Source organism: Chroicocephalus ridibundus, chromosome 1 (assembly GCF_963924245.1).
Source record: "Chroicocephalus ridibundus chromosome 1, bChrRid1.1, whole genome shotgun sequence".
NCBI lineage: Eukaryota > Metazoa > Chordata > Aves > Charadriiformes > Laridae > Chroicocephalus > Chroicocephalus ridibundus.
The window spans coordinates 21,476,680-21,498,116 of NC_086284.1; the positions used below are offsets into that span (position 1 = coordinate 21,476,680).

At 48.4% G+C, this 21,437-nt stretch overlaps 2 protein-coding genes across 3 annotated transcripts in view; one reads left to right on the forward strand and one right to left on the reverse strand.

The window, feature by feature from the left end:
• The window catches only part of ZC3H12C (zinc finger CCCH-type containing 12C), a 48,943-nt gene extending 40,243 nt beyond the window's left edge, over positions 1-8,700 (forward strand). For both annotated transcript variants that reach the window (XM_063330617.1, XM_063330626.1), the window contains exon 6: positions 1,408-8,700. In XM_063330617.1, the coding sequence (XP_063186687.1) occupies positions 1,408-2,804 (1,397 nt within the window). In that variant the 3' untranslated portion in view covers positions 2,805-8,700. The remainder of the gene's footprint in view (positions 1-1,407) is intronic.
• Positions 8,701-16,685: 7,985 nt separating this feature from the next.
• The window catches only part of RDX (radixin), a 50,780-nt gene continuing 46,028 nt past the window's right edge, over positions 16,686-21,437 (reverse strand). Inside the window, exon 15 of the mRNA XM_063330640.1 lies at positions 16,686-17,390. Within this exon, the coding sequence (XP_063186710.1) occupies positions 17,354-17,390 (37 nt within the window). The 3' untranslated portion in view covers positions 16,686-17,353. The remainder of the gene's footprint in view (positions 17,391-21,437) is intronic.

The window sequence follows — 21,437 nt, forward strand, 5'->3', positions numbered from 1 at the left end:
GGTGGCTGTTCTTCAGAGACAGCTCTTCACACTCCATTTCTTGATGTAGAGAGCAACGCTTCCGCCCTTCCTTTCTCACCTGTGCCTTCTGAACAGCCTGTATCCATCGATAGCCATGCTCCAGTCATGGGATTTATCCCACCAAGTTTTGGTAATAGCAGCTAGGTTGTAGCTTTCTAGCATCGTGGTGGCTTCCAGCTCCTCCTGTTTGTTGCCTGTGCTGTGTGCACTGGTATAGAGGTACTTCAGCTGGGCTGTCGGCTGTGTCACCTTTCTAGAGGAACACCCCTTAATTCCTTTGAAGCATTTCCCTGGTGTTTCCCTCTTGGCTCCTATGACCTCAGGAGTCCCTGGCTCATCTCTGTAAGATTTCAAGTGTGCTGCACTGCAGCCAGCAGGTCTCAGAGGGACAGGCTGCAGGCCCTCGCTAGCACTCCCTCCCTGTAACCTTGGCATGTCGTCCCACAGCTTGTCACGGGCAAGCCTGATATTATCCACCTCCTGCCTCAAGCGTAGTTTAAAGCTCTGTCAATACGCCCCGCCAGCTTGGGAGCAAAGATCCTCTTCCCCTTTTCAGAAAGGTGAATCCCAGCTGACACCAGTAAGCCTGGCGCTGTGTAGGCCATCCCATTCTTGAAAAAACCAAAATTGTGTCAGTGACACCAGCCATGGAGCCATGTATTAATGGAGTGGGCTCGTCTGTTTCTTCCAATGTCACTGCCCGCAGCTGGAAGGAGAGAGTTAAAAAATAACCTGTGCTCCAGACTCCTTTACCAGCTGTCCCAAGGCCCTGAAGTCTCTTTTGATTGCCCTTGGACTACGTGTTGCGACTTCTTCACCACCCACATGGAAGAGCAGTTAATGGGTAGTAGTCCGTCATTTGTAGGAATGCATCCAAAACAGCACCTAAATTCTGCAGGCTCCAGAAAGCCCTTTTCTAATGTGGTTTGGTCACAAGACACCGAAATTTTCTTCCAGAACGTTGATTGAGCTTTTGAAGTTTAGTTACTGAGCATCCCTAGAGGCACACCACCATCTTGACTGAGCTGAAACCTGCTGGTCTTAACGGCTCTCTGGGACTTTCCTATTAAGTTTTCTGCCTGTATATTTCCTGGGCCCAACAGAGCAGGTGTGTGCAGATACACTGACAGTGTCATGTTCAGCTCAAAACGTGGCTGGTAGTGTTGGTCTGCGTTCCTAGAGCACTGGCTGCAGCACACTACCACTGCCTCTTTTTCCCCACAATACAAGAGAGGAGGTCTTAGATCTCACCCTGTGTCGCACAAAACCATTTGCAAGATCTTTCAAATCATCACTAAAACTTTAAATGAGGAGCATTTCCATTGTTTGATGGTTAACGGATTTTGGTTGAAGTTTTTTTTAATATGATTATGTTTGTATTAATAGGGAAGAAGTGTACCTATGGACACAAATGCAAATACTATCATCCGGAAAGAGGAAATCAGCCTCAGCGATCTGTGGCTGATGAGCTTCGTGCCATGTCTAGAAGCACAGCTGCCAAAACTACAAGTGAAGGAGGACTGGTAAAAAGCAATAGTGTTCCCTGCAGCACGAAAAATGATGGCACTTCTGAGCTGAAGCGTGCTACTCCAAAGAGGCAATCAGATCCTAGTATAAGGACTCAAGTCTATCAAGACTTGGAGGAAAAGCTTCCCACCAAAAACAAATTGGAAACCAGGTCTGTACCTTCTTTAGTTAGTATACCAAGTTCCTCTGCTGCAAAACCCCAAAGCACTGCACCTTTAACTAACGGCCTTCCCTCCGGAGTTCACTTCCCACCTCAGGATCAAAGACCACAGGGACAGTATCCTACAGTGATGATGGCAACCAAAAATCACGGAACGCCAATGCCTTATGACCAGTATCCAAAATGCGAGTCTCCTGTGGATGTAGGGTATTACTCTATGCTGAGTGCATATTCAAATCTAAGTATGTCTGGTCCACGTAGTCCTGAAAGGCGCTTCTCCTTGGACACAGATTATAGGATTAGCTCTGTAGCTTCTGACTGCAGCAGCGAAGGGAGCGTTAGCTGTGGCAGTAGTGATTCCTACGTGGGTTACAGCGACCGCTCTTACATGAGTTCGCCTGACCCACAGCTAGAGGAGAACTTGAAGTGCCAACATATGCACCCCCACGGCCGCCTTAACACTCAGCCCTTCCTACAGAGCTACCACGAGCCTCTCACACGAGTGCAAAGCTATAGTCATGAAGAACCAAAGCATCACCACAAACCTCCGATTCCGTACATGGCTGTGCATCTACAGCATCCAACAGTCGGTGCTCGTTCTAGTTGTCCGAACGACTACTCTGCATCTCAGAGTTCGTCACATTCAAAGACAATGCATCTGGGGAGAGCCCTCGTGTCCACGAGAATAGACAGCATTTCAGACTCACGTTTATATGATAATTCTCCACTAAGACACAGAAAGCCTTATTCTGGCCAAGATGGGCTTGGAAGCTGGGATAGGCAGAGTTACGGGATGGATGCCTATGGCTACCGCCAGACCTACTCCTTGCCGAGTAACCCCACGCAGCCGTGTTACGAGCAGTTTGCCTTCCAAAGCTTACCTGAACAGCAGGACCAGACCTGGCGCGTACCTTACTGTGGAATCCCTCAAGACCCTCCAAGGCACCAAGACACCCGGGAGAAGGTTTACATAAATCTCTGCAACATCTTCCCCCCTGATCTTGTGAGGATCGTCATGAAGAAGAACCCTCACGTGACGGACGCTCAGCAGCTCGCTGCAGCCATCTTAGTGGAAAAATCTCAGCTAGGTTATTGAGAGATGATGCATCTTTGTGGTGTCTAGTAGTTTTCAGCTCAGCTCTAATGCTGAGGGAGGTTTGCTACAATAGCATTTGGGATCTCCTTCTCAGCAAGGAGGTTATATAGTAATCCGTTTATGTGAAATACTGTATCATGGAGTCTGTATGTATAGCCCCATGCATCGGAAGTACCAGATATGTTTTGTGTTCTAGTTTGAAAATTTTTAAATGGCTATTTTCACAGCTGGAGAATGTTCCAGTTTAAATTAATATATATATATATAATATAAAAAAAAAAAAAATCTGTGGTCTCTGGTTATAATCTTTGGTGCATCAGGGGTTTATATGCAGCACTTTCTATCCTCGTTACATGTTGTTGGGGTTTTTGTTCTCGTTTTTTAACTTGCTGGATGTTTGTCCTTGGGCTGCGTGGTATTAAAACAACCTGCAGAGAGAGGATTTTGCTACTTCTGGCAGGCAATTTTCAAGCCAAGTTTTTGAACTTTTTACAACACCATGAGTATGTTTGTTTGTTTGTTTGTTTGTTTGTTTTTGTGAGCTTTTTTGTGCTATAATCATCTATTTATAGGAAACAAAGATTTACTACAGCACTGACTTCATTTTTTAAACAGATAATTAAGTTACCAGCTAATGGTGAAATGGGTAACAATATATTAGTAATTTATAGTATGGCACTTTTCATTGCTTTCTTTGTTTTGTTTAAATAGTTACGTGTTTTGTTGATGCAGTCAATTAGTAAGATCAGATGCAATCAGAGTAGGACAAAAAAAATCTTTCTTTTTTTTTTTTAATTAATTTATGGATAAGGTAAAGGCCTTATTGCCTGATTTTCAAAGGTGCTGAGAATTTGCAGCCCCCTTTGAACCTCACGGAAGCTGCAAAGGCTCAGAACCTCCCCAAAGCAGGCCACCCTGTTCCAGTTCCCGTGCGTTGTTACCCAGCTCCGCGTATTTCTGGTCAGTAGAAGGGAGCCTGAAATCGTAGGGTCCCGTTTAGTCGTTTTATGTGGTTTTTTCTTTGTATTGCTGCACAAGTGTACTGGATAAAATATGCTTTTCATAAAATATTTACCTGTTTTTAAATGAATTTAATTATCTCAATGCAACTTTTGTATTTAAGATACTGTTTTGATTTTTCTTGCTATTTATCAAGGCTGGCCTGAAAAGGTTTTGTGTGTTGAGGATATGCAACATTTATTAACTGCACTATGGTAATGATATTGTAGCTGAAAATAATAACTTAAACTTTTTTTTTTTTCTTTCTGTTTCGGTTGGGGAGGGGAGGGTTGCGGGGAGAGAAGATACCGTATGTGTTCCTGAAGTTAGTTTTTGGACTGTTGCATCGTGTAGGCCTGATTCTTGCCACAAATAGTGTAGTTTTAGAAACAGACAAACCAAGTCTGTTTTAGTATTAGTAAGGGATATTTCTGGTTTTAAGTCATGGGTTTTACTAGCACCTCGTAAGCTTTTTTATATGTATATGATAGAAATAGATTTTGCAATTGATGTCAGATGTACTTACGCGACATAGTTGACGACAGTTTTAGGTTTCCATCCATTGTAACAATGTTCAGTGTTAAAAAAAAAAAATCACTAGTTTACACTATTACTGCTGAAAATTTTGGTACGCTTGCCGGAATTTAAAGTAAGGCCCTGAAGAACCAGAAAGTACCTTTTACTGTTGATACAAATTGTATCTTTTTAACTGAGAACTATTTTGATTTGTAGATTTAGTAGAAACACAAATGTATAATTATAACTAGTCTTTTGGGCAACATTTTATCCCTTATTTAAAAATTAGAGATTTCAGACATAGAATAGACCTAGGCAAGTAAAAGTAGGTATTTATTTAGGTGTCTGTCTCAATTTCACATCTTAAAAAGAAAAAAGAAACTATTGGCATCTTCTTCCTTCTAAAATCCTTGTAGTGGGAACTCACTAAAATAAAGGTAAAATGCTGCCTGAAAATGATGTCCAAGCACCTTTGAATACGAAGACGTTTTCACTACTTGTGCGACACCGTGTGTTGCAGCGAGTAGGGTTTGGGTATACAGTAAATGCTTCTAAAGAGCATTGTGCTTATAGACATATCCAATAATCTGAACCATGTTCAGCAAACCGATTCAGGACGTAGCGCTCGCGCAGCTTCCGCTGCTGATGCGCTGCGGGATCTGCCGTCGCCTGTCCCTGCGGCGATGCCGGAGGGGCTCTACGCCATCTGTCCTGCCTTGTCTGTTTAGGGAGAGGAACCTCTTCACCTGTGGCAACAGTTTTTTTCCCTGGATTTGGTTGGTCGCCATCCATAGAGCGTGTTGTAATGTAGAGGTCGATGCAGCGCTGACGCTGAGGTTTGGACTGGGAAATGGGTCTCATCTTAGTTGTGCACTAAGATTTTTTTTAAAAAATGGAATTACCCTTAAGTACTACACCATAGTGTAGATGCAGCTGTTTTAATAATGCAGTTATTATATTTGTGTTTTTAATGGGTTTCTACATTTATTTTTTATGTAGGAATTCACTTCTGCCAAAAGTTGAATTCCTTTAAGCATGAACAGAAACGTGCGCGTAATAGAGGTGTTTCTTCTTTCTCCCTATCACGTGAGCATCAGAATGCTTCCTACTACCTACCTGTAGCAGTCTGGCCTGGAGTGTTGGACCAGCAGGCGTAGCCATGTTGTGAAAACGGTGCGAGGAGACACATGGGACTGTCGTGCTGCAGTGCCCAGACCTGGGTTATCAGTATTGATTGCCTCCGCGTACATTTAATGCAGTATTGAACCCCTGAAAGTGTGTTGATTGCTAGAGAATTTGTTAGAGGTTCTGTGCTTTGTACTCAAGCACTGAAAATGCTTTAAAAGTATAAGAACAGGAGCAATTTGGTGGGTTTTATGGTTGTGCAATGATGTGCTAGCTCCCCTTAGACTCTTTTATGTTGGGTAAAGCAAATTTACTGTGGACAAAATATTGGCCTTGGTATTTCCTTTGGTTTTGCTGTGATAATAGAATGAGGAGTTGCATGTGAACTCCTCAGAATGAGGACTTGCGTGTGAACTCCTCCACGTCAAAGAGATCAGCCTAGATATTTAGCAGACTATAGAGAGGACACCAGTAAGAAAGAAGAAAGCAATGATACTGGTCAAATACTACATTTGTCAATGTAATTGCGTTGATGCAGATAACTGATCTGTAACATCCCGCGTTTCTTAAACAGTAGAAGGTGGTTCAGTGATGCTGCCTTTGCCCCCGTTGAGTGCTAGAACTGCAGGGAAGGATAAATACCTTCAGGTTAGGCCTGTCCCCCATGGAGAGGGCAACGCTTCCCTTTGTCTTCAATACTTGAGAGTTGTTTTGATAACTTACCAGAAACTCTGTATTTTTAGATACAATCCCAAGCTGTTACAGCTACATCAGTAATAGTATATAGATACGCAGTATTTTGAATGCACATTTACCTTAGGCATCTGCCCACAGCTGTTTTCTATACAGCAACGTGTTGCCAATATTTAGAGTTTTTAAATATGTCCCATGGATACCCAACTTTGAGCTAAATATGCCCAGGCTATGGCAGTATTAATCACTTTGTTGTCTTTTCTTTAAAAAAGCGTGTGTGTGTGTGTGTGCATATCTACCTGCACACACACACATACTTGGCAAGTGGGTTTAAGACGACCGCTAATAGTCTGAGGTAAGATCATATCTTTTCAGGTGCCCTTTATTTTCCTCGGTATGTTTGAACTGTAGCTCGGGCCTCCACTGCAGAATAGCTCTGGGGGGAGCCAAAAGGCCGATGTGTTTGTGTGAAAGCCGGTGTGCCGCTCTGGTGAAGCCCTTGAAGGGGACTTTGGCAGCCTCGGAGCCCGTGGACTGTTGTTGAGCTGTTGGCCATCTTCTGCTGTGAAAGCTGTAGCTAACGGTGAACGCTTTTCTAAAAATACCCAAGCTATGGCTGGCAACCGGAGTACCTCACGGGGGACGGAAAGCTGGGGGGCGTTCGCCCCAGCAAGGGGAGCGCCGGAGGACGGAATGCCTTGGGTGAGAGATACCGCAGCACCTTGCTGCAGGAAGAGACTACCAAAACATTTACCGGCTTCATCAGCTGATGGTTTGACCAAGGTATTTTGGATGTGTAAAGCTTGAAAAATGAGACACGATGCTTTCGTGCTGTCCGGAGCATTTAGAAAAATACCCAACTGAGTTTGCATTGCTACTGAAAATTTAAAATACTGTGCAATTAAAGAGACCATTTTTTTAAAATAAAAATAATTTAGAAATTATTTATTTTGATTTACAGTGTGACTCTTGCTAATTTATTCCTTGCATTATACGGCCGTGGTGGAGCGCTGTTTATATTTTTTATTTATCATAGGAACTAAAACTGCTGAGAAGAAAAAACCAGTAGTTTTAAACTTAAAACAAAACTCTGTGGCCTTGTTTTGTTTTTCATAAAAGGGCTGAGGTTTTATAACTGTCAAATCATGCATTTTATATACTTTGTACATTTCAGAGAAGCGTAGTTTTAAGAATTTTGTTCAAATTCAATGTGTATGTGCTCATTGTTTAGACTAACCGTGTAACTGGTCCTAAAATCACCCGTGTTAAATGGTTGTTCCAGCTAACCTGTTGCTAGGTGACATGAGAGATGTTCGGGCTTGGTCTTTAGATGTTCTGGAATACGTTTCATGTATCTTAAGGTTCCATCAGAAACTGGTGATCGAGTCGCCTTATCCCACGTGAAATCGTCCCGCTGTGTGCTGGGTTTTCCTCGCGGCGCGTTACAAGGTAATGCCCCGGCACACGGGAAGCGCGTAGCAGATGTTTATACAGGCGCCATCGGGTTGTTCGTGGTTAATGAATATGCTTTCAGTATTTTTCCAGCTTCCATTTTCAGGACTTAAAGGGTTGTCATAACTTGGAGTCATAGAATCGCCTAGGTTGGAAGGGACCTTTCAGACCATCTAGTCCAACCATCAGCCTGACTCTGACAAAAACCGCCACTAAACTTGTGCTTGAAGGTTTTCTTCTCTGTCTGCCCTTTAACCTGAGGGATCGCAGTAGTGCCCGTCCCCTCCCTTGGGCTTAACAGCTGTTCGAGACCCAGTCTCCCCAGCGCTTGCACATACGCCCCACGAGCCCGAGGACGCGCGTGGGCCCATTTTAGTGGCGCTAGAGAAGACCTGAGTAAAAGTGGCACGTGTGGAAGTGCGGGAGGACCGGGGGCCTTGAGGAGCACAGCTGGAGCACAGCTGGGGAACCGCCTGCTCCCAGAAGGAGGTGAGATCTCGCCGGTGCTGGCGGGATTGGACTCTGTGGGCACTGGGAACACCTACAGACCAAATCTGCCTGGGTGTTTAAGCACATCCATCCTCAGCATTTCAAAGGTGTTAACAATCTACTCTTCTCCTTGTAAAACAAAACCTCTCCGCTTTTTGTAAGCCAACGTTTTCTCTTGGTCTCAGATGAAGTCCAGTTTACCAGGTTAGGTTGGCTGGTTGGTTACTTTTTATTTATCTGAATGACATTCTTAATGAAACCGATATTTGAAAACTGTTTTACCAGCGTATTACAGAACATCCTGCAAGGAAACAGAAATGCAGATACAGCAGCAATAATTGTGTTTTGTAGTTCCTTTTCCCCTCGTTATCTCTGTACTTGTGTTGAGTAAGTAAGATTTTAATACTGTCCTAAAGTCCGCTCCGGCAAAAACATTAGTTAAAAATAATGTTTGGAGTAGTTGATAAAGCAATTGTCAAACTGGCTCTTCGTTCCTTCACTGGTCGTTCTGTATTATTTCTGTGATGTGACTATTCACATCTTAAAACCACCTTCTAAACCGTACAAAAAACCCCATGTATGTGGATTCTGCTTTTAGAGAAAAAAAAATAATAAAGATTCATTTTCCTCATTGATGGGCTGGTTTTGTTTCATAAAAAAATAATAATGTCGAGAGCAGCACAGAAGGTAGCAGTGAGTTATAGACAGCTTTGTGCTCCTGCCTGCACGACACCACTGCTTTCTCTGAGTATTAAACAGAGAGTTTCAAACATAAAAAATTATTCTAGATTAACGGTTCGTTCTTAATGCAGTAATTCATATTTAGCAGGTGCTTTTCCCTCATTTGGCATACTGAAAAGACTAAAACCCTGGGGTTAGATAGCAATGTCAAGTCATTTAGTAGCGGAATTTGGATGGTGACTTTGTGCCAGTGGACTTGGTCTCCTTTCAGGTATTGCCACACGTCCGGTCATCTGTCATTCTGTAATTATTAGTGACCTGGCTCGGAATATTGCGGGGCGAATAGAATAGAATTTAGAATAGTTATCTGATGAATGCAAAGAGAAAGCAGAAGCTGCTATAAACTGTGATAAAATGACCGTTTGGAATACATGGAGCTGGTGAATTGGGGTTTTTTTGCCAGATGGCACCGCCTGGCTGGGGCCAGCACGCCAGGCTCGATGGGATCCCTTTCCCTTCCCTCTCCAGCCCGACGAGCGGGCGCCGGAGCAGCCTGGCAGCGAGGAGCGACGCGGGGTGATACGGATGCAAATGGAATGAGCAGTTGGGCTAAAAAAAAACTTAAAAAAAACAAACAAAAATTAGTGTTGCCCTTCATCAGTTGTGACCACTGCTAATTTGCTTAATGCAAATGCTTTGCACAGCTGTGGACATCTGTTCTCCTGTGACACGACCGTGCCCCCTTCCAGGGCAAGCGGAGGCGCCGGAGCGGAACGTGAAGGTCCGTCCCCAGCAGCTGGGTGGAAATGCTGCAGCCATGTCCCTGCGGGGATGCTGCTCCCGCAGCTCCTCATCGTGCGCAGGGACCGTGACCGATCACGTCGGCAGCGGAGCGGAGGGGCCACAGGGAGCTGGGCGCACGTAACGCCAGGGGCGGGCAGCGCTTCCCCGGCTCTCGGGGCAAGGTGGCCCCGTCCCAGGACCTACCTGTGCTGCCCACGCCACCGGCTTGGCTTCAGGGGGTTGTTCCTTCGCAGGCTCTGGCGTGAGGCTGCTCCGTCTCCAACATCCCATCGTGTGCTCGCATTGTGCGGCGGCGTGCTCTCCCCTTTTCCTCCCCTCCCCAGCTCCTGCCCAAGCCATAACCATCAGGGGGAGTTGTGATGAGTTGCACCTGGACTTTGGGGGATGGCTGGCAACACAGCCAAGCACCGTCTGGAATGGGGACCTAGACATTTTGTTCCCATGAGAATATGACTATAGGTCGATTATCTTACTCTATAAACAGTGGACAGCCCAAGAGCCCGTTGAGCTCTCCTGCACGGCAGGGTCTGCGCGCCAGGATCTCCCCTTGAGCGGGGACGCTCGCTTAAGGTCCTACTCCTCAAGGCTGAGAGATTCCTTGCCGCAACAGAATCTCGGTAAGTGGTTAATAGCATGCTAACTTTGAAATCTTAGCTAAGTGATATAAGGATTGATTGCGCATATATAATTCTTTAGACATAAACCATTGACCAAGTCTGGGACTAGGACTGGATCCAGCCGCACCTAGACTCCTCTCTGAGAAGGAGTTTAGAAAGCAAGGGGGTCCTTTCCGAACCTCGTGACTCCACGGGAGGGTCTCCCTGGGAGCTTGTCTGACCCTGGCCTCTGTGCAGTGAGTAACCAAGTGTACTTTTCCATCAAATCTCTTAAAACACTGTCACATTCACTACTAACTTCGTTAAATCACCGTTTTATATTAATAAATATGCCACCACTACTCTCTTACGAGTGAAGTTAATCACTCTGCCCACGACACATTGTGTTTTTCTGATCTGGGAAACTGGACTTGGAGCGCCGCCGTCGCCTTGTCACCGGCCATGGGGCTGGGGGGTGCTGGGGCGCCGCTGGCCCAGCTGCTGCCGTCGCCTGCAGCTCGGCGGAGCCTTGGTGCTCGCTGCATGGAAACACGCCGGTTTTTCTGAAGTGCACTTTGACTTGCTGGAGCTGCTTTTCAGTAAATCAAAGCTTGGAGCCTGAGCAAAGAGCGTGTACATACGCAGAGGGGTGGACAATCGCGTCTCCAGCAGGAAGAGCTGGATGGGTGACCCGCGGTGAGGTTTCCGTGGCCGCTGATCTGCCCGTCACGGCGCTGCCGGCCTCTTCGGCCAGCTGCTTAAAGCCTCTCTCTAAAGCATTTCCGTCTACGCGTGATAGATCCAGAAATATTTTATTTGCAGCAGATGAGGAAATTAAATAGCATCCTCTGCACGCTTTCCCTTACACTCTTTAAAATAGTATCACATTATTCACCTGGCAAGAAAATGCAGTTTTGGAGGGCAGAGGCTCCATCCCCCAGAGCACAAGGGAAGGGCTCAGTTTACGGCCTCAGAGGCGTGAATGACTTCTGCTGTGTTTGTCAGGCTGAGCAGAGCTGTCTGAAGACCCCACACACGTGTTTTGGAGGGCCCTGTCCTGCTCCGCTTGACCTGCAGCCCCCACCCAGACGCGCTAAGGAGAAGACGAGTTGTTTTTCCTGCAAGTCACAGTTCCCTCAAAGGCATTCCTTAGGGGAAGAGAAGAGAAAAACCCATTTCACCCATTTCGGATGCAGAAGCAAAGTGCAGGGTTGTGGGGCGGGCGGGGGGTGGATGTGTTGAAGCTGAGCTGCTCCAAAGCCGCGAGCTGTAAATCGCAGAGCTGGGGGTCAGACGGGCTGGGCCCATGCCCGCAGCCGACCACAGCCACCAGCTCCTTGTCCCTGCAGAGAGCGAGAGGCAACGGGGCCTGGAGCACATCCCGCGCTTGGGTCATAAGCCCAGTACAAGATCTAATGAACAGGTTCTGATTTTTCTGCTATGTAGTTGTTTAGCATGCTGAAGTTATTTATTTTCTAAAAAACAGTTGCCGCTTCCCTGGTTGAGCCGCTCACTTCCCTGTTTCTTGACTGTAGGATGCTCCAGCTCTTGCTCTGCAAGACGGTACCTGCTGGGGGGTGCTGGTCTTCTCTCCTGCGAGGGGGCCAGGCACCCCCAGAGCGCAGCTTCCAGTCACGAGTGCCCTAAAAATTGCTTAATTACTGAGCTCATTGCTTATGTTTACGGTTGAGGTGCTGCATTCAGCCCCCTGCAGCACGCAGAAGCAAAGCTCCACCCAGCCTGTCCCACACAGGCCGTTCGTCGCTGGCGGTGTTGAACGCCGGGGGAGGCACAGCAGAAGTGCTGCAGCTGATCTCGCCCAACGGATCGCGTTAAACGTCAGCATTCCCCGCTCTTCTCTTCAGTGAGACCTCACAGCCACTACTGGAGTCGTGTTTGTTCCTTGTTTGTTGAGGAAGCCGGTGTACTGGATAATTCAGGAGGTGCAAAGCCGCAAGTGTGATTTGGCACGTCCCTGGTCACGCTGGTGTCTTCATCGGTGGTTTGCTGACACGAGTTGGGTTTAATTTTACGAGATTTGCTTCAAGAATGCCAAATCCAGCCTGTTTTTGATCAAGCGGCTGAGCTGCTGGTGCTTGTGTAATCTGGTGTGGTCTCTTTGGATGGTGGTCACGCCACTGCCCAAGGCCTCTCCTCCGTACCTCTGATTTCTCCCTTGGGCTGATGAAGGCAAGTGAGCTTCCCCAATTCAGTCGCGTCTTTAAGTCCCACGAGGATGTGCTGGCCTGCATCACGCAAGGGAGCCCTGGGGAGCCTGTTACCAGGTTACAAATTTCCCTTGTGATGGCTTTCGCAAGAGCCTGACGGGGATCCCAGCGGCTCCCGATGCAGGTTGAAGTGTTGTTACGTTGGAGATGAAGAGGCTCCATCAGTCATCCAGCAGCAGAAACCTAAACTAGACACCCTGCGTGACCTTGTCCAGAGGAGCTACAGGGGAGGCTGCCGTACAACCACACGGGTGGTTGTTGTACAACCACACAGGGACGTTCCTTGTGAGGCCACCTCCAGGCAGCGTCCTTCAGCCTCACAGGACCTTGGAGCTCATTCTGCGCTGACGAAATGCATGAGAGATTTTTCTGCTCCAGCGCACGAACTGTCCCCTTGGCTCCAAAGGTTTGCTGTGATTGTAAAAAAAAGCTGGCGAGGAACCGGGCTCATTAGAAGCGCAGGCATTAAATGCCACCCTCCTCCTGCTCTTCAGCGTCACGACAGAGGACCTGTGTTCAGCAGCCCCAGGACCCTCCCCTGAGACCCCCCAGTGTGGCAGAGGCAGCAACATGTTGGAAATTATTGAAATACCCTCCACCGCTCCGGTTTGCTGCACACCGTTTCACTGCCCCTTCCCAATCGCATGGCAGGCTCCCGGGGTCCTACAGCCACCACCGGGAAGGAGCTGCTGCCCCATGTTTCTCTGCCCTTCCCTGGGGATGTATCCAACCCCACAAGGAGAACCTGGGAAAAGCTCCAGGCTGAGGAGGACCTGCCTAAAACCAGCTTGTAGGAGAGCAGGGAGACCTGTCCTCACTGGAGACCCTCAGGGCAGGACCAGGGGGTGGGTTGAGGAGCAGGGGTGCTCCTCTCCCACCATGGCCGACAGCCGGGACGTACGTGTGAGCACCCCGTGGTAGGTGTGCAGAGGATGTCCCTGGTGTCCCTCTTAATGGCCCCCATAGAAAGGGCTGGGCTTTTTTCTTCTTCTCCTTGTCCCGTCCCCCCCCGGGGCAACACAGCTGAGCTTACCAAGAGCAGCAGGCGGGTATGGCAGAAATTAAACACCGCCATTAATTCTCATGAGGCGGGTGCAGCGTAAGCAGGAGGAGCGTGGGGGATAAGGAGCCGGCGATGGGCGTTTGCCAGGCAGGTCCCTTGCGCTGACCAGGCTCATCTTACAGAGCCCCCCGGAACGAGAGTGCGGCAGCGCCTGGGGCGATCCCACGCTCCATCCCACGGGAAGGGGCTGGAAAGGGGACGAACACCGCGCTGGGGTCTGGCCGGGGGTACTCGGGGGGCGGGGAGAAGGAATTTGGGTTTCGTCCACCTAGGAAAAGCTTTCAGGCACGCACAAACCTGGATTTAATTTATATTTGGCCAATTTCAGAAATAGAAATGCTTTTTTTTTTTTTTTTTTTTTTAATTGCAGACCACGGCAGCACCTCTGGCTGCTCCAGCAGTTGGTGGCTCTGGGACGAGCCACGTATTTGCAGACTGGTGACAACCAGCGACCTGCTGGGGCCCAGCCCCAGTGAAACGTGGCTTTGGGGTGGTGCAGCCCACGGTGGCCCTCGGCCCTAACGCGTCCCCACGTCCGCAGGCTGAGCCTCTGCCCTGGTCTCGTCACGGTCACCACGGCCCAGGAGAGGCAGGTGCCCCGGGAACTGGGGAGAGGGATGATGTTCTGTTTGTTTATCGATTTATTTTGATACAAGATGAAATGAGTTTCCCTTGGCTCCGGCTGCGACAAAGTGGTGTAATTAACGGTGAAGCTCCGTGCGCACAGGACGCAGCAGAACAGAGCTGCTCGTGGACGGCTTGGGCTACCTCTGTGGAATTATTCCAGAGAACGGGAAACGTCAGCGTGATAAAAATGGAAAGCCTCGTGAGGCGTGCCACGTGGCGCCAGGGAATGGGGCTGCTGCCCTATTCTAAACCTCGATCAGAATTTTAATGAAATTCAACTTGTTCACCCCACATTTTTCTTTTGGCATTTAAAACTACTTTAGTGGGCTACCACCCCCCTGCTGAGGGCCAGTGAGCGTGGCCGCAGGCGGCTGCTGGGGCTGGGGAGGCCTGCGGGCTTTGGCTCACTGACTTCCAGCGCACATCCACTACGGACGGCAAAGCGGCAGCAGAGCTTCAGTCGTGCCGTGACAAAAACTGGGGAAAAAAAAAAAACCCAAGATGTCTGTAGGTTTGGGATGTGGCCCTGCGCAGTGGGGCAGTGGGGGTGTCTGTGCCCCAGCCGCGGCGTGTCCCGGCCATCGCGCAGCCCAGCTGCCTCCAAACCCGCACCCTGCTGCGGCCACAGCTGCAAAGACCACTCGTGAAACCAGAGGAGAGCGCCGTGACCCAGTTCCAGCAGGACCAGCAGAGCCGCTGGCTGGCCGCCGGGTGAGGAAATCGCAGGGAGGCAAGAGGTGAGGGCGACCAGGAGGGAAAACGCCACTTCAGGTGGTGACCAAGTCGCTTTCTGCCTGACAGCCCAGGCCCTACAGCCTCTTTCATGCTGGGTATTCAGAGGCGTGATTGAATTCACACTTTCCTTCCTGGCAGGACAGCGTCTATCATCGTACACCTCTGCTACACCACCGCCTCAGGCAGACCTTTACCTATGGGTCAACACCAATCTGCTGTTTCCACAACCACGTCCTCCTCACCAGGGCAAGATCCTGCCTCCCCCAGGGTGACGGAGAGACCTCCTGTGGTCTTCCCACCATTCTCACCCCGCACAGAAGACCGTGATGATTTCCAGCCATCGAGGCTTGCACCAAGCGGCCGCTGCAGTGGAGGAGGTGATGTCCCTGGGACGGTTCCTCCAGCCACCGCCGGTGGGGAGCTGCCGCCTGTCCCAGATCCACCAGCAGCAGGTGGGAACCAGCCAAGGAGCAGCCCAACTGATCCGTTACAGCCGTATCAGCGCAGCTACGTTCCAAAGAAAGCTACCACCAGAAAGAGCCCGGAGCTTTCATTACGTCACAATCGCTTCCGTGCAGGTTTCTATTTTTAAATCCAGCCGCTGAGGGACATCGCCCTGCGGGATTCCCCCTCTGCAGGACATCCACCAGAGACCTTCAATGCTGACAACAGAAGCCAAAACCCATCGTGGGCAGACATCAGCAAAGGCAGCACAGCAGAAAATAAAATCTTTGGGAACGTTTTGCCGTTGTACTGCGGCTGCATCCGCATTAAAGGGTCTTACTACCTCTTACTGTTAGAAACCCGAAGAAAACACCGTCTCGGAGAAGGCTGCTTCAAGTTGCGGTCATTGCAGAAACACGTTAAAATCTGGCTAGAGATAAAATTCATGGAGGACACCGTGCCTTGGTTCCCCTGAGCAGCAGGGACATCTCTAACTCCCACACGGCGGGGGCAAGAGAGGCTGCAGAAACGATTTTAAAAGAACCACCCGAGTGCTGAGCAAGCCGGTCCCACGGCGCCGGGGCTGGCCTCGATGTGCAAAGCAGCCCCTGAAGTCCCACAGCTCTGGATTTTATGTTCCTCCCGAGGTCCCGCACCCAGGCCTTGCCCTCCAAGAGCAGAGCCAGGGTCTCGCTTCAGCTGGCGGTGCCCTGGTGTTCCCACCACCGGTCAGGGGTGGGGGGAGGCTTCCTCCTGTGCAGCCCCCCGGCTCTGCAGGGTCTCAGGGGGCTGGCGGTGACCCACAGCCCACCCGCAGCCCCGAGGGGTGGGGGACATGGCCCCAAACCCTGCCAGGACGGAGACCCTCCTCCACCGGCCGGGCTGGGGCGCTGGTCCCGCAGGCGGTGGGTGCTGCCGGCGGGAGGCACAGCAGCGAGCGCCGGGGCAGGGTCCCGGGCCAGCGGGAGGCTGGCAGGGCGCTGCGGCAGTCCCCTTGCTGGGCCGCTATCAGCTAACAACTTGGGACGCGCTGTGAGGCTCCGACAGCCCCTGCCTCAGATCTAAGCCCCTCCAGTGGACCCACCGGCACAGCTCCCGGCGCAGGAGGCCACGGTGCAGAAAGGCACCGCGAGGAGGAGGCATGTTTCCAAGGTTTGGTGTATTCCCAGGGGATTCTAGCTGGATTTGGGAACAATTCAGGTGTCCTTCTACTCAATCCCCAGCTCCCACCTTTTCCGGCAGGAGCGATCCATTCCTTCCAAGTCCAGCCTCCCGTGGCTTATCTGAGCACAAGATGCAAACCCGGAAACTCCACTTTGGATTGATGCCACGAAAGGAATTAAACTTCTGAGAGAAATGAAAAGAAAAAAAAATGGTACGGTCCGGCAAGAAGCTACACCAAATGAATAGTGATTCCTTGGATTAACATTAAACCTCCTTTATTCAGGCTTTTGTGCAGGGTGCACAATTGAACGCAGTTACGTATACACAGTATGCACATCCTAATAGCGTACAAAAAGGCAAGTAGCAACGGGTGCTTACACTGGAAATGTATGTACAGACATATTAAATCGGGAGTTTTACATTAGAAAATTACCTGGCGCTATTCATGTATCATCAAGGCTATTAGAAATCACGTAGAAAACCAATAAAACTTGGAAAGTATCTACTCTTGTTTCGCTTGACCCAGGCTGGATATAGAGTCAGGCTGCCCACACTGCATCACTCTGCGGGCAAAGCCTACAAGATCCCCGAGCACTTCGAAGGGTCACATCACCGGTCACTCTAACACGTCCCGTTACATGTTAAAGATTAACATATGAGCATTATCTCCTGCTTTTCTGGGAAGAACAACAGCTTAAATACTTCAAAAAGCTAATTTTCTCCTGGGAAAAGACAACAAAGGAAGGATTTAGAGAGACCATGAGAGAACCAAACATTAACGAAATGTGGTAACGGCACTTCCCGGTCCTTCCAGAAAACTCTTCACGGACCGGGCAGCACCTAATTTAAAGGGCTGTAAACTGTCCAGATTTACAGAAGCGCAAGAGCAGGCCTTGGCAGACCCCAGGTCTTCTGCTGATCTTTACCTTGTTCCTATCCTAAGGGCTGCAAGAGATCGTACTTTTGTAACCTGCACGAAAAAGACACAGAGAGATCAAGTAGATTTAGCAAAAGGAGACTTGAACAAGCACAGTAAACAGAAATATACAGCAACATCGTTAAGAGCCACGCTTCACTCCCTGTAACTACTCTGAAATTAATTGCTGATTGGATTTTGTTTGTAAGACGTCGGCAGACGGAGGGAGCGCCGGCAAAGAATGATTTAAGCAACACGCGGTTCTTGTGTCCCCAAGGACACCCAGAACCCACCTTCGTTGACTTTTCCATTTGCCGTCCTGCTCTGCCTAACTACTCCTCCGTGCCAGAGCCAAATTCTTGCTCGTACCAGTACGGTTTGGATGGCAAATTTTAGCGTTATACACAACCTACTGCAGCCGACGCAAACCGCAGCTGGCTGCGACGCGGGTCAGACCGTGTTAAATCTGCTCCCAAAGGCGGCTGAAATAAGATGCCTCCGTGCATAAATACACCAAATACAGGACACAGTTGTAGGACATTCAATCAGAGCCGGTATGATTTCGGAGACCTCTTCTTTTCAGCACAGCACACGTGCCGTTTGCTGGACAAGCTCCGGGGTTTAGTTTGTTCAGTTTGTTGCCTTGCGTGAGCCTCTTGGGGAAAAGGGGAGGAAGGACAGCATAAAGATTCTCTCCCAGATTTATTTCTCTCCTAAAGTTTACAGTTCTCCGGTGGAAATCTTTACAGTGAGTCAAAATTTACTCGAGTGAAGATACATCTCAAAAATGCCTGTTTTCCATGTTGATTTTTATGAAAATTCATTGCTGAAGTGGCTTGGAAAATGTTTTTAAGAATGACCTCCTTAAATATGTTATATTATGAATAGGCCAAGAATAATCAGTATTTTAAATTCAGCCTTCCTGTGGCGTGAACCTCTCGTTCCGATTGTTTTAGAGAAACACTTCAGCTATAAATATTAAAAAATCAGAATTTCATTCAAGAGGAATCAGGAAAAAGACTTAACTACCAGATTCCCTTCGAATGAGTTGCTATTCAAAAGTAAGAATCCCTCAATAGCACTTTTTTTTTTTTTTTTAACATTTACGAGTGCAGCTACAGCAGGTGACGGGTAGGAACGTCCCGTCCAGTGTTGTCCCCCGGCCTGTTTCCCACACGGATCAGTTTCTGGCACAGAAAGTCAGCGGGAACTTCCAGGGCTTGAGGATAAGCAAATACGACGTGTGCTTGAGATTGAGAAGTACTAAAACCACTCTGGTGTTTTTAAAAGTCTGACAGCAATTCCTGGCCGGGGCTGGGGGGGAAACAGGCTTCTGGCAGCGAGTGAAACCGTAGACTGGGAAGGAACCACTGAAACCAGTGACATTTTTCCTGGCGCTAAGAGATCCCCAGAAACAACTGGCTTTTGCAGGAGGATCAAACCAAACACGCAGGTAAACAGATCCGGTTTGTGCTATCAAGGACAAAACTGAACCATAAATATGTCGGCCCTGCATGCTGCGATATGTTTTAAATCATTATTTAAACACAGTTAGCTTTAAAAAGCTTGTTTTCTAAAACTAGTCAAGATCAAAGCGTCCATAAAAATAAGTAGCAACTTGTGTATTTCACTTTAATACAGCCATTACAAGGCCGGGTACCACATACTCTATGAGACGTCTCCACTTTAACTGTGCTGTATATACATATTTTTTTTTATGTATGGGTATATATATGTATAAATTATCAAGCTCAGTTAAATGCAAAGCAAGTTATACTACATTTCCCTTAGAAAATGGTCCCATTAAGCTCCAGATTGCAAAGCTTGTTGCAGCGTCACAGGCAAAACACAATTATTACAAAAGCACCGGGGACGAAAAAGGCATTTTTACTCTTAAAACGATAGAATAAGCCACACCAGAAGTAATTAAAGGAAATATGACCGAAGACAGAAACATACGGTATCCTCTCCTCCAGTGCTCTCTAAAGATTCCAGCAAATGTCCATAAACAAATAAATAAAGCGCCTGGTGAATTTTACCAAAGTACTTTGCTACCATAAATTTAGTTTGGGAAAAATTCTCCCTTGCCATCCCTAGCTGCCCGCCTCTTGCTTTCCCCCCGCAGTCCACGCACTCAGCTAATGCAACGTATTTCTTTCGGTAAGTCTTAAGGCTTAAACTTCCCCCCCGCCTCCCCCGCCCCCCGCCAATATTTTAAAACTAATAATTAATGCAACATCTTCCTTCCCTGCCTTCGTTTGCATTCTCAGACCGAAACAAAGTTATTTAATTGCATTAAAGCTCTTCAGTGATCTAAAGTCAAATCTATTCTTCAGATGAAATAAATGGCATGACACACTAGCAAGGGGGAAAAAAAAAAGGAAGAAAAAGAAAAAAACCCCAAAAGCCAAGAGCAGTAAAGCAAGGTGAGAAGCAAGAACCAGTTCAAAGACTGGGAGCAACAGGTACGAAGAGGGCCACCTGAAGCGTGTAGGAGTCACCGCTAGAAAGAAGGTTCTCCAGAACTTGTTCTCATGGCCCCATATGAAAGCGAAGAGAGGTCAGAGACCTCTTCCCCCCGCATCTGCCGCTGCTTCCTCAAGTCAGGGGGGGCTGAAGAGCCGCTGGATACCGAACTCCCCAGAGACATCCGCGCTGGTGCTGTAGCGGAGTTCAGCTGCTGCCAGACGAGGTTTGGAGCCAGGCAGGGCTACAACCATAACTCTTTAAAATATGAGTCCACAGGAAAAAGTCAACTATTTTGTGGTTTGGCTTTTTTTTTTTTTCTTTTTAGTATTTTTACATCCAGGACCTGCCGTCTGCGCGGGCGCAACCGTCCTGTTCCAGCGCTTTCCCTTGGGCAGCCCAGCCCGACGGACGAGCGACGCAACGGAAGCACGGAGTTTCTCTCCCACCGCTCCCTTGTTTGCTGGGCTCAAAGGTGAACCTCATGGGTATCAACACCGCGATTCCCACCTTCCCCGGTTTTCTGCATGCGTTAACATGCTTGTGTTCTGACATTTTCTGTTCTCCAGAATGCTACTGGCAATTAGTCACTAGCCGGTACAGTTACTTCTTCTCTAGGGTGGCAAACATTATGCATGCCCGATAAGAGAACACGTAGCCAAAATTAATCCGATAATTCCAAGAAGCAGCAACAATAGCTCTAAATTTAAATGTGCTGAGTTAGCTGGCCTCGTTGAAGACAACCCTGAAAGATCCCAAACGCAAAAGAAGAAAGAGGAAGAGCTGTTGGAAGCAGCACAGAGAAGCAGAGCTGGCACTCAGCAGCAAGACGGATGCCCGAAACGCTGTTGGCCAGAGAAGAGACCCAAGAAGTCAAAATGGGAATTAAACGGAAGAAAAACTATCAGGGACAGGAAGCGTACAGCAGAAGTGCCCATTAACGGCATGAAGATTTCTTAATCATTCTTAGAAATTTCTCTGATGTGTGTGAATGAGCTTGCTGTCCTGTCCCCAAACCCGAAACGCCGAATCTGCTCACTCACACGTAAATTAATTAGTTCGCAGTCACAAAAGGCAGCAGCGGCCGGACCGGCTGGTCCATGTGTTCTGGATGTCACCTTAGACACTGGCAACTTACTCTGCTGGAGATCGAAGTGCACTTGGCAGAAAAGTTTTTGGCTTCAGCCCCGATGCAAATGAATCTCTCTCTGGCAATACGACTGCAATTACCATATTCATAGAGATTATTAATTAATCAGAAGTGCTGCTTAAATAAAAGTGAAGCTAGGCTATTTCAGCTCATCGGCGTAACGTATTTTAAGAAAACATTTGACACAGCAGTCAACCATTTACTGGAAGCTCGGTTTAGTAGAATGTTATTGAAGTTATAGATGAAGACGTTAAATACCGTATCGGGTTTAATGAAGAAACCAAGGGCGATTAAGAAGCGTGAAAGCCGAGGCCGCAGGGAGCGGCAGAGCCGATACGCGATCCCGCAGAGTTCAGCGTCCGCGAGGCGATCGCTGTTTCACAGGGGCGCACCGGGGCTGGGCCTCGCTGGAACCCTGCACCTACACCGCTCCTCGCCGTGTCAGGGCAGACACGCTCCAAGGCAACATTACCAGGCTGCAGAGG